The sequence below is a fragment of the Schistocerca nitens genome, chromosome 10 (assembly GCF_023898315.1).
Source record: "Schistocerca nitens isolate TAMUIC-IGC-003100 chromosome 10, iqSchNite1.1, whole genome shotgun sequence".
Taxonomy (NCBI): domain Eukaryota; kingdom Metazoa; phylum Arthropoda; class Insecta; order Orthoptera; family Acrididae; genus Schistocerca; species Schistocerca nitens.
In genome coordinates this window covers 166,312,412-166,328,990 of record NC_064623.1, presented here as the reverse complement: position 1 = coordinate 166,328,990, position 16,579 = coordinate 166,312,412, and the positions used below count along the sequence as shown (strand labels likewise).

The window sequence follows — 16,579 nt, the reverse complement described above, 5'->3', positions numbered from 1 at the left end:
ATGAATCACGCTATACGCTATGTCAATCCGACTGATGGGTTTGGGTCTGGCAGATGGCTCGAGAACATTACCTGTCATCATGTGCGGCGGCAACAGTGAAATACGAAGCAGGTGCTTTTGACAGTGCGGGCGTGTTTCTTGTCCTTAGGTTGTGGTCCCCTTATTGCACTTGAGAAAACGCTGTATACTCCGTACGTTAGTGGAACAGTTTGGAGATAGTGATAACATCACCATGACAATGCATTCTGTCATAAAGCAGCAGGTGAGATGATGCTTTATGGACAATAACTTTCCTGATATGGTCTGAGCTGCCCAAAGTCCCGAATTGAAACCAACTGAGCACGTATAGGATGAAGTTAGAACATCGATTTCGGTCCAGACTCAAGCGTCCAACACCACTATTTTCTCCCGTTTTGGATCTTGAGGAACAATGGGTTGCTACTCCTCCACAGACGTTCAGACACTCCACTGAAAAGTGTCCCCAGCATGTTTCAAGCCGTCATAATGGCGAATGGTTGACACACCCCATACTGATGTGAACTAATAGGTCTCCGGATGCTTTTGATCAGATGGAATATCTTTTTGATTTCCTGGACAAACTTTCTCTTGGTAGATTACTCTCGTACATCGTTTTCTCGCATACAGATTTACTCTTTGCTCTGTCGCAGAAGGAAGTTTTTCATCAGAAAAAGGAACAAAGACTTAAGTTTGCTGCCACAGTAAAGGATATAAGCCCAGGTAGCCAAGAGTGGATTGAGCACCTACGATTTTCAAATTTGTGTCATGTCCTATAGAAATATACAAAGCTCTGGTTCAACCGCGGGTCATTTTCAAACACCTGTAATACTTTCAAAAATGGTGACATTGGTATACACAGGGTGCGGCGCTTAAATCCAGACAAATTTCAATTTGAATTTGCCGCCGGAGGTCGCGAATGGCGTTCTTGAAAACCATAGGCATATAGTAAACAGTCAGAAACTCAAAAATGCTTCAAATGGCTCTGAGCACTATGGGACTTAACTTCTGAGGTCATCAGTTCCCTAGAACTTAATTAACCTAAGGACATCATACACACCCATGCCCGAGGCAGGATTCGAACCTGCGACCGTAGCGGTCGCGCGGTTCCAGACTGTAGCGCCTAGAACCGCTCGGCCACCCCGGCCGGCCAGTCAGAAACTCAAAATGGCCGAGATGTAACGCACTAGTGCAGAGTACAGCCAAAGAGCCGCAATTATCGAATATCTTCGCACTGGGCGTTCGCCCACTGAAATAGTTCGATTCTTCGGGTAACCGAGATCAGCTGTTTACCATATAGTGGCCAAGTATAGTGCTTCGGAAAAGCCTGGGGTTTACCACCTATGTGTTACGTCCAGTGAGGGTGATGTCATGCCGCCACATTTCTTTGGAAAGGAACAAACTGTCACAAAGGAAGTTTATTTGCAAGTTTTGACGAATGTCGTGAAATCGTGGATGGTAATTGTGGCCTCGGGGAGACAATATATCCCTCAACAGGACGGTGCACATTCAGTTCAAAACTGCCTCTCGGCTAATGTTGACATGTTCTGGTCAAAGAACTTCTGGCCCCCGAATAGCCCTGATTAACCTCTCAACTACTTTGTTTGAAGCGTACTCGTTAGGGTTACCAATAAGACGAGGCACCCTAAAGTCGCATATCTACGCAACGCTATCGAAGCAGCATTCGCGAATATGGACAGCGCTATTTTAAACAGTGCAAGCGATCGCTTTAGGACAAGACTGGAGGCGTTCATTGCGGCTGAAGGGGGGTTACATCGAGTAATGTTACTCTTGAAAGATTCCACTACTTATACGTAAAAGGGTTTTCATTTTCATTTGTATTTTGTTTTAATAAATTTGATTTTTTTTAAAAAAAGTTTCATTTGTCCGGATTTAACTGCTGCACCCTGTACACAAATTGTCTACAAGCTCTCGCATACACATATACTTTATAAGTAACGTTACCTACCTATCTTAAGCTTCCATCGCCAGTACATCGCTGGTGCATGTGGACAGGTGTACATGGTATTTCTCTGCATATATGCCACAAAAACAATACAATAATGTACATGAGTACGTCCATTAGCCAACACAGACAAAAATCTGCCATATCATAGAACAAGCACAACTGTTATGGTGTAACCAAGAATGTTTAGAATCCTATCTGTGGGTGGTTGATAACATTAACTAAGCTACTGGTGCCATATTCACTGACATATTCTGTTCGTTATTCTCATATGCGTTATTTTATTAAAAGAAGTGGATCGAAATTCGTACATCATATGTCACACCAAAAGTAATATTAGAAATTACAGTTCAGAGTCCAAACTAGAAAATATTGTATCAGACATGATTATACTTTCAGTTTATTACTACCATTATTACTGTAATTTATAAAATAAATGTTAGCATCATTTAATACAACTGTATTACAGTGTTGAAAGCGTAGCATCACGCTTCGATGTGAGAGAGGACTTAATGGCCCTAAACTTACCTGATTAAAAAAACAAATAACTCAAAAAAAACTCTGACAATTATTAGCCGTCCTAACATTGAACCTTGAGGTGTGTCAATTGACTGTGTCTCTGCTTGAAATCCTCCTTGCTCATACTCAGTACTGTTATTCCAAATAATCCTTCACATGTCCAAATCTTTTTTCTAATTATTCTTTCAATTCATTACTATCAATATTACCATAGTGCTATGGTAACACTAATACTTTTAACTGAACTGCAATCAATTTTCAAGGTATAGCATCCTAGTCTGATGATCCTAAACTTATCTGGTTAAAAAACAGAAAGCTTATAAAAATGTCTGACAATTACTATTGGTACTAATTTAGAATCTTGATGAACATCTGTATGTTTGAGGATTTCTCTCTGCTAGAGTACTCTCCAACATTTCTGTTTCAGAGAACATTATATATATGCATATCTAGAGTCGAGACATTCTTATACTTCTATTGCTACTATTATTACTCTTACTTCTAGTGTTACAATAATTATTATTATTTAAATTAACTGGAATGCAATAAGTTTTGCGAGTGTAACACGTTGATATCATGTAAGCTGATGATATTATTTAAATAATAAACAGTGTACAGAAATCTGTTTATTTACCAGTGGTCCTTGAATTCAACCTTGCGGAGCACCTGTATCGGTTAAAGGTACTTCTCGCAAATTTTATTGTTTTGTTGGGTGTCATTTTGCTGTGTGTCGAGGAATGCAGTGTGCCGTATATGTGTGTTGTTGTTGGTGTTGTCGGCAGGCACGGACGACATGCGCGCGCCGGACCGCGTGTCGCACCGCCCACGCGGCCTCTTCCGGCCGCTCTTCTCCGACTTCCACGACCTGCCGGGCGCGCCCTGGCTGTCGCCCAAGTCGATCTACGACGAGCCGTCACACGCCGCAGAGCGCATCTCCACGCCCGGTTACCGCTACCTGCCCGTATCCAGGGAGACCTACGGCTACTCGCCACGCAACCTGTACCCGTTGCCCTCCGACAGGTACCGACCCGGTACGTGTCCCAGCCGAGCGCTGGCCCCCTAGCGGGCTACCGTTGTCCTGCAAAAAGAGCAGATAAAGCAGCAAAAATTTGGGTGTTGTGTTAAAGCGGGCTTAATACTGGTCCTAATACTGAATCCTGTGGGTCGCAATCTTTAGCTGTTATACAATCAGGCCTTCTGCTCCTCTCATCAGTAACATTAAACAACCCACAAATAGGGAGTGCATTTATATCTACATATATACTCTGTTAGCCACCCTACAGTGCGTGGTGGAGGATACATCTTACTATCCATTATCTATGCGATTCCATTCATGTACTGTGCGACCAACCCGGTACATGTCCCAGCCGAGCACTGGCCCCCTAGCAGGCTACCGTTGTCCAACAAAAAGAGCATATAAAGAAGGAAAAATTTGGATGTTGTGTTAAAGAGGGCTTAATACTGGTCCTAATACTGAATCCTGTGGGTCGCAATCTTTAGCTGTTATGCAATCATACCTTCTACTCCACTCATCAGTAACATTAAACAGCCCACAAATAGGGAGTGCATTTATATCTACATATATACTCTGTTAGCCACCCTACAGTGCGTGGTGGAGGATACGTCTTACTATCCATTATCTATGCGATTCCATTCATGTACTGCGTGAAGGAAAAATGACTGTCTATATGCCTCTGTACATTCCTCAATCCTTCTTATATTATTGCCACAAGCCTCTTTTTTTAAAAAAATTCTTTATTTCCAAAACAATACTAATTATACATGTTAACCCACCTCCTAACATGATTAGTGGGTCATAAGGTGATACATAAATTGGGTTACAATGCACCTTACCTATTATAGTTATGTTAGTGAGCTACAGTTTAAACTACTACAGTGTGTTTGTTTTCTGCAACAATGGGCAGTTTAATTTAACCCACTTGTTAATTAACTAACCTATAATGACTACTACCTGCAGTAAAGTTCAAACCTACTTGGAATAGCCAGGCTCCACGAGCTAACCCCGAGGAGCATGCCCCTGGCATTGGGCTGGCCAAAGTTAGTATTCGCTGCAGTTTCCTAAATTAATGTCCTTAATCTAAGTCCTACAAAAGCTAACTTAGCCTACGTCAAATCCGGTGCTTTTGTCATAATCGGTGGTATTGACCCCCCCCCCCCTAGTCCCGTGTCTGGCGGTTTCCAACTATGATGGAAGTCGGCCATTCCACGCACAGGCGGTATGGGAATGGGATCTGGTCTCAGTCGGTTGGTCTATGAGTTGGTACCTGTTCTTGCCCTCAGGTATTCTGCTAACACTTTCCGTGATACCTCATCTGCCAGAGCATTCAAAGTGTGAAAAGTGTCTTCTTGTCTGAGTAGTTGGTATGTGTCGTTGTTCGGAAGTATGTCTCAGAGTGTTGTCGCGACATCCCACATGGTCGGGAGTTCCCTCTGCCACGCCACAGTCACACTCGGGGTTTTCCCTTTTCCCAGACCGACATAAATATGTCGGATATGGTCCATGACCAGTGAGAAAGTGAATAAGTCCTCGTGTAGGTTCAAAATATTTCATACCCCCACGCTTTTACGTCTGGTAAGAACTGGAAGGTTCTTCTCCCCGTTTCTTCTTCCTCCCAAACCCTCTGCCACAGTTCCTCCCCTCTGTTTCGTATTTCCCTCTTATCCTCCACCCTCACACCCATTATCTCTATTATTTTCTCCCTGATCCCCTTTTTGGCCCAGTACCACGCCGCTTGCTCACGTATCTTGATATCTAGTGGGCAGAGCTCCCCCCGGAGATGTTCTGTAGGCCCCCACAGATCTCAAAATCATGCTTCTCTGGACCCTTCTCACTGTCATGGCGGGCACGACCCTCGTGAGCCTGTGCGCCCAGACTCCACAAGCCTTACCTAAGACACGCGATAGTGGGAGCACAATAGAAGTACAGTGTTCTTAGAACATAGGTTCTCTAACTTTACCTCAACATGGTTTCGCGGAATCGGCGTTGTCTTTCCTCAGAGAAGTCCCATTGTTAAGTTCCAGGACACTTCCGTTACTCTTTCTTATAGGCCAAACACACCTGATATGATCCTAACAACGTGTCTATGAATTCGTTCGTTGTCATGCCTATTTGATAAGAAGTCGAAATACGAGGTGTGGCTAGAAAAAAACCGGACTAGTACTGGTGAAACAATAAAACGAATTCAATAAGGCTGAAAGTCGCGTGGCCTGTCACGTGACTCTCGCTCCGCCTACTGCTCGAGTTTCATCTGCCTCCTGCACTCAGTCTGCCCGTGGCGTCTGTTTTAAGTAGTTGACGTTTTGTCTGTGCGTCGGAAAATGTTGAGTGTACAGAAAGAACAGCGTGTTAACATCAAATTTTGTTTCAAACTAGGAAAATCTGCAAGTGAAACGTTTGCAATGTTACAACAAGTGTACGGCGATGATTATCGCGAACACAAGTGTTTGAGTGGTTTAAACGATTTAAAGATGGCCGCGAAGACACCGGTGATGACACTCGCACTGGCAGACCATTCTCAGCAAAAACTGATGCAAACATTGAAAAAATCGGTAAACTTGTTCGACAAGATCGCCGTTTAACAATCAGAGCAGTGTCTGAGTTAACAGGAGTTGACAAGGAAAGTGTTAGGCAGATTCTTCATGAAAGTTTCAACTTGAACAAAGTGTGTTCAACAATGGTTCCAAAGTGTCTCACAATTGAACAGAAGGAACGCCGAAGAATGATTTGTTCTGACATCCTGGAAAACATTGAAAGTGAACTCACCTTCTTACAAAATGTTATTACTTGCGATGAATCGTGGTTTTTTACTTACGATCCCGAAACTAAACGCCAATCGATGCATTGGAAAACTCCTGGTTCTCCACGACAAAAAAAAAGCACGAATGTCAAAATCGAAATTCAAGGCAATGATGATTGTTTTTTTTTGACATCAAAGGGATTGTGCACATTGATTGGGTACCAGAGGGACAAACAGTGAATCAGCATTACTACATTAGCGTCCTGGCTACCCTACGTGAGCGAGTACGGAGAAAACGGAACGATTTGTGGAGAAAAAAGTCATGGATCCTTCACCAAGACAATGCCCCAGCTCACAGTGCGTTGTCAGTGAAGACGTTTTTGGCAAAACACAACATTCCCATCTTAGATCATCCACCCTACTCACCTGATTTGGCCCCCTGTGACTTTTTTCTTTTCCTTAAAGTCAAGTCAGCTTTGAAAGGAACTAGATTTGAGACTGTTGAAGCAGTAAAAGAAAAAGCGACGGAAGTAATGTATGGACTTACCGAAAATGATCTGCAGCATTGCTATGAACAGTGGAAAATTCGTATGGAGCGGTGTAGAGACCGAGGAGGAGAGTACATTGAAGGAGATAACATGAAATTGTAAATAATTGTAAATAAATGTTTTTTCCAGCATCAGTCCGGTTTTTTTCTAGCCGCACCTCGTATTATATCAATAATCTCTAATTAGTCATAGCTTCTTGTGTGTGATTTCCTTCACAGATGTATCATATTCCCCTGGCACCCTTCCAATAAATCTAAATCTTCCATCCGCCTCCTCTAATACTGGTTTTATATGATTATCTTGTTTCACATGGCTTCCTTGTATTACCCCTAAATATTTAAACGTTGTTCTTTGCTCAGGATGTTCACCAGTAGACTTGTAAACGGACACTATCAAGTTAGTTTATTTGTATTGACATTATTTGGCATTTATCCATTTCTATGAGGAGATGCCTGCCATTCATTGCATCAAATGGAAAATTTTGTCCACATCTTTCTGCGTTTCATTACACTTTTCTGTACACAGCGGCTTACTATACACGGTTTTCCAACGTCTTCTCTGAAGCCAAAGTCATAAAACAACGATTGATTTATCTTAATACCCATGTAATTCCTATCCCTCCCATAAAGTAATCTGAGATATTTTCATTCCCTAATACTACCAAATTTATATTATATACAGCAACGAAACTCTGTCATTATGATGAAGTGACCCTAATAATGAACCCTGAAGATCACAAGTGCCTCCTGATAATCCTCTTCGTTTTATATCATGCAATTCCGAACACTAACCAATTTCACCTTTCACACAATCACGACTGTTTTGCCCATTCATTAGACAGTACCGAAACACGAAATAAGCCAGTTTCGCACAGGCAGGTTTTCAGCATCACAGTATTCATATTCCACTCACTGGAACTGGTGTCCACTCATTTCACACCCTGCACAACATGGAGACATTTTAATCCTCTAACGTTCCAAAAAAGAACTGCATGTAGCAACAAAGCCTCTGATGTTGTGGTACAGCTGTTCTAATAATGAACTTTGATGGCCATCCGTATCAACTGAAAACATCCCCCCACTGAATAACTCCTCTTTCTGAATACGAAAAAAATTTACCTCTAACACAGTCTAGTCTTTCTTTACCCACTCGAATGTCATATTAGATAGCATAGAAACTGGGAATTCGTCAGCGCCCCGGAAATATTGAGACCTGCAAATCCATATTTCTCTTCTTAGGATCTGCAATGGCGACACAAGACAGGACTTGCCCTTATACGTGTTTTTCCAATCTATTAAGCAAAAATGTATTCACACCTTCTACATGCCTAATTATCGCTCTCTCAATCTGAGCTATTTTCATTTTTCGTCCGCTTGATTCCCCTCTCATAAATTAATTTCACAGAATTTTTCTTTGCCCATTACATTTTTTTGTCTATTAGTATAGTGGGAATCCAAAAAAAGCAAAACATTTACACAGGACAGTTCTAACAGTTTGACATATCGAATGATTCAAAAGTATCTGAAAAAGTAAAAATCCAAAATAATTATCTGTAGCGTGTTGTAATTTCATGAAAATGATCAGAAAGGTATGGAACATTTTTGCTAATGATAAAAAAAAAATCCATTTGGTCCGCGTTATTTTCAGTCAGCATCAGTGAGCAAACTAGTTTAAACAAAGAGAGGCTGCGGCTCTGAGGACCGTTAACTAGTTATCTATAGACCAAAAATGTATTTGCTGCGCAATAATGTTCCTTTATTTAAAAAATCACTATCTTTCTGCTCATTCCTGCACTCATGTTTCGCTTCGTTATTCTTGAGCAATCATGATAATTTACTGACACTCATGTTTCGCTTCGTTATTCTTGAGCAATCATGATAATTTACTGACAAAGATATTTCACGAGTAAACAAAAGAGTCAAATCTTTTTATACTGGCAGTCTTTCTTATCCAATACCAAAAGATTTTGTATAATATACAGATTGTCTCACTCACACTTCCTCCCCCACACCAACTATATTTTATTCATTAGAATACATTATATCTGATAACAAACAAAACTTTTTGGGTTAAACTTCACTAGAGCTTCAAATAATAAAGTGATCTTCTTCTTAATGATAGAATTCATGCAATTTTCCTCGTAATTTTAAAAGCTCTTGTATAAAGTTTTCAGCTATGTGAAAGAAAATCGACTGCTCTACCACTAGCACTTTAACACACAGGATTCGTAAATATCGGTAAAGGTGCTACAACAAGAGGATAGAGATGTCAAATATGACAAAAAAAATCCACCTTTTGTTTCCAGAAATGTGGTTTCTGAGAGCGGAGAATAATGTGATGGTTCTTGTGAGTAATATTATAAATAAGTGACGACTTATTTAACCATTTCAATTATGAAAAGAAAAATAATATAAAAATTTCATAATGAGACTCTATGCACGTAGGCAGCCGCAAGTAGTAGTAGGCTCATAAGATACAGGGCTATTCTATAAGGAGGACAGATTTCAAATTTTTTTTCATCAGAAACTACCAAAGACACAGAGAGTACTACAAGTTCACTTTATTGATCAAATATAGTCATCATTATGTGCCATGGTATTAAATGAAGGTATCCAATCAACTGGTGAACCGGCACGGTCTGTCCTACGTGCCTGCAAGGAACGGTGTACAACTCCCAGCCATGTAACAAGGGATAAAAAGAGCGGCCACAAAAACAGCGTAACCGACACGGACCAGGTGTGGGTGTCTCCCCTTGTTAATGATAAGATGTTTCAAAACGATGGGACTGTCTGTTTTCGGTGAGTACAGGTCCATCTCGACTAGTTTCTGAACAGATATTACGAAAGGAGCAGTAGGCGACGGACATTTGGAGTCTGATAACTCGCCAGCGGGCCTTTGCTCGCAGTGGCACGTGAAGCTGCATGTTTTCAGTGCACCAGACTGCACGGGAAATGGACAGTAGCTGACTGCAGGTGTGTAGTATGGTCCGACAGGTCGCAATTTTGTCTCTTTTCAAATAGTGCCACGGGTCAAGGGCACCGATGGACCAATGCGGCGTTTAACCTGCAGGGCAGGGTTTGGGTGGTGTAGTTCACGCCAGACGCGGTTCTGTGATATCCTGGGTGTGTTTTTCGTACCATGACATTTGGCCACTTAAGTAGGTTACCATGTACATGAGTCAGGATGTTTGTTTCATCACTCTCAGTAAACAAGTTTTGCCTTTTCTTCCAATCTTGATGATGTTGTCGGCATTGCCACCTTCCAAGATGACAACACTCATGTTCACAGGTCTCTTATGAGATTGGGGGGCGGGGGGGGCGCGGACCGTGACAAGAAGCCTGAGGCCACGCGGCTACCCCGCGCGGCCAAAATTATTATAATGTAGGTACGCAACGTTACAGGAATGATATTCAGACTGTGCACTGCAGGACCTGTTAGTAGCGTTATTGTCATGACTTGCCGCTAGGCACCAATACTGGTACCGCTTGAAACACAAGCATCAGTCTGAATTACATTTGCAGAGTGTCACATGTGTCTGGAAAAGGTAAGCAGAGGCTTATTGACACATCAAGGGAATGTGGAGAAGTCCTCTTTCCACACCGGGACTGAAGACCATGATTCGGAAGTTGGAATTAACTGGCGATTTGGGAATAGCTCCTAGGAGAGGCCGATGGCTAACTCCTCCATAAATTGTTGAAAAAGTTACTGTTTCAATGGCTGAGAATGCTGGCCGCAATGTGCCACCTTCAAGTTGTGCGCGAGGTGTCATGACAGGCGAACATTCCATGATCCATCGCTCGAAAAGTGCTGCGAACAGTTGTGAAATGCGGTCCCAGGCTGTCGTGGGTGAAGATGGCCGTCGCATTGGGCAAAGTTTGTAACCTGGAACGTAAACATGATACGCAGTTAACAAATGTTACCCTCTGATGTGGAAATTAAAATGTATTTTTTTCAATGGTTCATTAGTTATTTCTCTTCTGAATGTCCTGTTTTCTCAAACTTTCACTGTCCTAAGATTATTCGTTTTTCATGAGAGCCCTCTCAAGTAGCAAAAGTTTAATTACACCACCCTGTACACAAAACTTTCTCGTGAATCAATTATCCATTAGTCTAAATGGTATTAAAACCGCTACAGTACTTCCAGAGATTAGCCTTCACAAAGAGACAGAAAGACACGGAGCGAGGAGTTTAATTTATAACACGTATAGATTCTGGCCAAGCTTCGCTGTGGCAGTTGTTTATTGTCTTTCCCGCCAGATACCACCACCAGTTCGTAGCTCCCATCATTACCATTTAGATGGCATTCAATTAAACATGGACCAGATAGCAATACACATTCATCACTGCCATTAATGATATATATATATATATATATATATATATATATATATATATATATATATAAGAAAATGTTCTGACAGACTCATCATCGCACAGCCAAAATCGCTAAGAATAGGAAATTCAAATTTGGAGAGGCTGTTGATCTTACACTGCTTACATCCTTCAAGAAGGGATTTTTCTAAATGCCACTCCTAAGATGGTGAACTATGGGATGAAAGGTTTTTTAAAAATATATTGCTACTAGGCTAAAACTACGAAAATTGGTATTCGGTTTCTCTGTCAGAAATTAAAAATGTGTATTTTAGAAGTTTTGGAAATTCAAGCTTTAAGACGATGAAGTTTTTTTAAATAAATCATAATTAAGTAACCACTCTTTTTTAAAGCTACATCAATGAAAACTGGTATTTCATGCTTCGAAATTTAAAAAAATTAAAAATTGAAAGACAGTTCGAATCACAAGATTGAAGTATAATTTTGCAGTCAGTGTGCGTGGGATAACCATTAGAATGTTCCTGCTGTCATAGGAAATCGCACCCGAGATCATAACTCCGGGTGTAGGTTCAGTGTGCCTATCACGCACCACTCTTAAGCGACGGGCGCGAAATTTGAATATACATCTTTCAGATCTAGAAACACACCTACCAACTTTTCGTTTACGTCTCACAACTCCTTCTTCTGTTGAGATTTTTTTCCGTCAGTGTAAGTTTATAAAATTGTTTTTGTTGTAACTACTATGCAAACGTGAGCGAAGCAGCGAGCAGTAAGCTAGTAAATTGCATGCACAAACCTTCCTCGTGACTCGTTCTATTTATTAGTAATTATAGTATCATAAACCCTAAAGAAGTTTTTGAGACGAGCCATACGTACATACAGAAACAAAAACGAGGGTGTAGGGGGGGGGGGGGGAGTTTAAAATATGTGTAAACTGCAAGCTGGCAAACTGTTCTTCACAATTTTGCGGTTTCCCCTGCTTCCAGTTATCGCAATTTTCACAACCATTACCGTAGTTTGTGAGAAATAAAATTATGAAAACTGCACTTTCTGTTTGAATAGCCCTGTTAATATACATAATTTTAAAAAGATATGTCATCATATGAAAGATTTTTGACACTTTTTTTCATTTTTTGGTAGAAGGATGGTGTAGTGTTTCGCTTGTCTCTTTTTATCATTTTTTTGTCTTTCTGTGTTGTGGAATTTTCAGGAAGGAGCGTACGCACGCGGTCATCGAAGCCAACTGAGTGATCTATTTTTTTTTTCTGCCCTCTGTATTTCAGGCCGACCATCTCGCTACGGCCCGCTATTCTACTAAACCCCTTCTCTTCTCCATCCCTAAGCGTGCCGCCGCAATAGAAACCGAAGGCGGGACCTCGAAAAGTTGCATGGCACGACTCACACCTTGCGGCCACTCTGCCACTTCTTCTGGACAATCTCTTTGAACAAAAAAAACAGAAACTCAAAAAAGGAAAAACAGACCTATGAGATTTGTTGCTCCGCCTTCACGTGGCCAGCTAATGGCAAATGAAACATCTTTGGGGCAACGAAACGCTGAAAATCGCGTGTGCCTGTGTGTACGAGGGAAGGCAAAAAAAAGGCAGCTGAATAGTTCGGGATGTGTCACCTTAAACGATAAGTACACCGCTGCAGATGAAATATTTAGTCAGAATTTCTTTTTATCTTAGAAGAAGACTGCAGCAGTATATATTTGTTGTCAACTGTTAATAGTGCTTAACTAATCAACTCTTACGATTAGGCTGTGTATTTTGAATGTTCTCTCTTTTTTATACACGTATATATATACTGTCTAATGACTTCTCTTTCTCGAATTTCCGGGTCCTGCAGAAATATGAAAAGGAACGACGTGTGTTGCTGGACGGATGTCGGAAAAAAATATTGCCAGAGAGCTAAATTTTTGAAATCTCGGATGAAGAGACAATATTTTGGCTGAAATATACATACATTTAATACTTTCTGTTTTGAAGATAAGTCTCGCTCCACTTCGCCAATAAATGTGCCTAAATGTGAGGAATTCTTCTTTATTTCAAAATGTCCCCTCCGACATTAGTGATATTAGAATGTTCTGAACGTATTTCATTGTACAACACATCAGCATAAATCGTAAATTACTTTTTATTACGGATAGGATGTGTCACGAAAGATTTTTTTTTTCTACGTGTAACTATTATTCGAGTCAGTACAATCTCTGGACGTGCCCAAGGAAAGTGAAGGAATAACATGGAAGATCTGGAATGACTGTCAAAAACTCTGTCCTGTGAAATGACTGTTGGAACACATGTATAACAGTAGTAGAATGAATTGCATTTCCAAGTACCAAAAAACGTAACGCTGTGTGCTAAAAAAAGTATGTCTATGTACATGTTTATTAAAACACTGACAAATTTTGTTTAATTCGACCTCATTACATTTCCTAATGTTCAGGTCATTTAATCGTATACTTTACACATTATGTAAGATCATTTTAGCGAAGTGCAATAATCTTTTTGAAATACAATAACTTTGTTAAATTGTTTTTGGCTTGTATATAAATATTTATCACTGATAAATTTTATTTTTTCTACAAAAGATCATGAGAAAAAGAAACAGAAACGCATTTTCATGTACTTGGGACATGGCATTTTTGTGGTCAATAAAAATGTTTTGGCCAAAACCAGAAATGAATGAGACTTGAGAGAGTTCCTTGACAAGGGTTCGAAGGATGTCCATGTTTTACTATTCCGATGAAACCTTCCAGCTTTTGTCGAGGATTCCATTTTTATCTTCTTTTTTTCTAAGAATTTTACCAAACACCCGTTTTATAAGCCTACCAATCGTCAAAACACACCCAAAAGCTCATGGTCGAAAGCTTCTCCAGTGACTAACAAAACATTTTTTCTGAATAAACAAGATGTTCTAAAACCTAGAAATTGAGTAGTAGCACTTAAAACATTTCTACAATTTTGTTAGCAGTTCGGTATTGCCATAGGAACACGGCACACTCTAGTAGGCAGTTATCTTACGCATGTAGGAGAACAGGCAAGTCAACGGTACTGAGCCATCGCAGATATTTACTTGGTTGCCCAAAAAGTAAACCGAAAAACAGCTGCTAAAAGTAATGGCTACATACACTTCAGCTAAAAGCTTTGCAACGCTTTCAACCGTATAAGAAGATTGTTGAAACCACATGACGCCTTTCCTGAATATTACATATCATTTCTGGTTTTATCGCGCTTTACGTTAGCTTTTGTGCAAGTCACTTAGAAATTTTCAAAAAGCTCTGATTAGAAGAGCATAAGAGTAACTGTTAAAGAAATTACAAAATAGGTAATCGGACTGGAAACTCATTAAAGCTGAGACCATGAGAAAATGCCTTTCCTTAGCACACATTTAAATTACTGTAATCGGGCTTGAGGTTCTACTTACAGCAAACATTAATTCGAAAAGTGTTTAACTTTAATGCTTTGTCATCTGTTACTTTTTTTGCCCCGTCATTTGTTCAAGCTTTTCTCTAATTGCATTTAATGAATGCTATGGAATGGCAGGATGTGTTGTACCCTTCATCCTTTCCCCTCCTTGTCGCTAAAACTGATACGCAAATGTCAATCCTAACGGAACCTTTCCAGATACACATGAACTATCGCCTATGCAAACTGAGACGCAAGACAAAGTTGAACATGTATAACTAGACTTCAGCCCAATGAAAAAGTGCGAAACTTGTTTCGTGGGCGATAGTTTCTGTGTGTCTGCAATAATCCAGTTTTACTCATGGCAATATAACAATGAACGGTCCACCAAATGTACCCCATACAGAGACCATTTTCAAGAGAACTGCTGCTCGCTGACCGACGACAACACTACAGTAACAACTGAAAAGACTACGCTACGCAGTAATGGTAAACAAAAGCAAAAGAAGATAGTATGGCACAAAAAGACGAAAATTAATACATTTTTTCGAGAAGAAACAAAACACAAAACCTGAAATCGTCAAAATACCAACGAACCTTGTTTTTACACACGAAATAGTATTTTTGTTCTGTTTATCGCTTGCAAGAGCGAATTTTTTTTAGAAAATACGGATAGTTTTTTATTGAAATGTTGCCTTTGAAAGTGTATGTGCTTTTTCACTTTTTTATTTTGATAAGATCGCATTTTTCACAAGAAGAAGAAGGAGAAACCTAGTACCAGCATGATGACTCAGAATTTTTGGTAAGAAATGTTTGGAATGGTTTTTTCTCTTTTTTGTGTTTTGATATTTCTCTTGTGTTATGCGAAATGTGTTGGAAGAGATGGTTTCCATGGTTGTGCATGCAGCATGAAGCTGTAGCAACTGTTTTTCGCACTGCAAAAAACATTCATAAAGACTGACAAGAGAAAGCTAGCAAAGCTATGATTTTTTTACGAAAGGAAACGAAAAAAAGACCTCTAGGAAACGAGTAATCTTGATTTAAAATTCACCCAGATTGGGACGTACGATTGAAGTATCAGATAACTTGACGATTTGTAGCAGAAATAACTTCAACAACTGATTGTTCTATGCTGAATAGTAAGCTTCAAGCAAAACCAAAACTAACGCTTTTATGGCTGGCTTACATAACTGCAGCATGCCAACCTGCACGTAAATTAATGCCAAATATTATAACTTGCAGCAGCGTTATAGTCCTTAAAGACAACAGAGGTGTAGATTTTGACAGTCGTTTCTCTCACCATCAGAATTCACAACTTTAAAGTATACATTGCTTTATTTACCAAATTCTCAAAACAGGTATTTTAATACTAATGATCAGAAGCACAACAGGTTGAAATCGCAGAAATACCTTGGTTTTGCACACTGTCCGGCCTTTTTGCCCAAGAATAGATGCGTACTTGTGTTAATCCCTTGCGCCTTCCGGAGTTGAGATCACCCAGGAAATGCCTTGAAGTAACCAATTTGTAGCAGTTCGTTGTGTCACTGTGGTACTTACTGGTGCTAAAATTGCTGCTATGCGCCAAGGCAACAAGCCGAGCACTATGACCTTCCCTCTCAGTGGTGATACGTGGTCATCCGGAGCCAGCACTACCTGCGACGCTACATTGTCGTGACCACCAGCTGCCAGCAAACACGTACAGTGGTTACGTCCGTGCCAAGTCTTTCTGCAGTATCGCGGAAGGAACATAGCAGCATCTCGTAGCCCTAATACACAACCCCGTTCAATCTCAGTGGGGTGTTGACAACAGCGTCTTAGCCGCCTTCAAAATGGTTCAAATGGCTCTGAGCACTATGGGACTCAACATCTTAGGTCATAAGTCCCCTAGAACTTAGAACTACTTAAACCTAACTAACCTAAGGACATCACACACACCCATGCCCGAGGCAGGATTCGAACCTGCGACCGTAGTAGTCCCGCGGTTCCGGACTGCAGCGCCAGAACCGCTAGACCACCGCGGCCGGCTTAGCCGCC

General features: G+C 40.6%; 1 protein-coding gene across 2 annotated transcripts in view; it reads left to right on the top strand.

Annotated features, from left to right (window-relative positions):
• Window positions 1-16,579, top strand: part of LOC126210383 (uncharacterized) — a 242,126-nt gene that overhangs the window by 85,829 nt on the left and 139,718 nt on the right. For both annotated transcript variants that reach the window (XM_049939612.1, XM_049939613.1), the window contains exon 3: window positions 3,283-3,531. In XM_049939612.1, coding sequence (XP_049795569.1) covers window positions 3,283-3,531 — 249 coding nt within the window. The remainder of the gene's footprint in view (window positions 1-3,282; window positions 3,532-16,579) is intronic.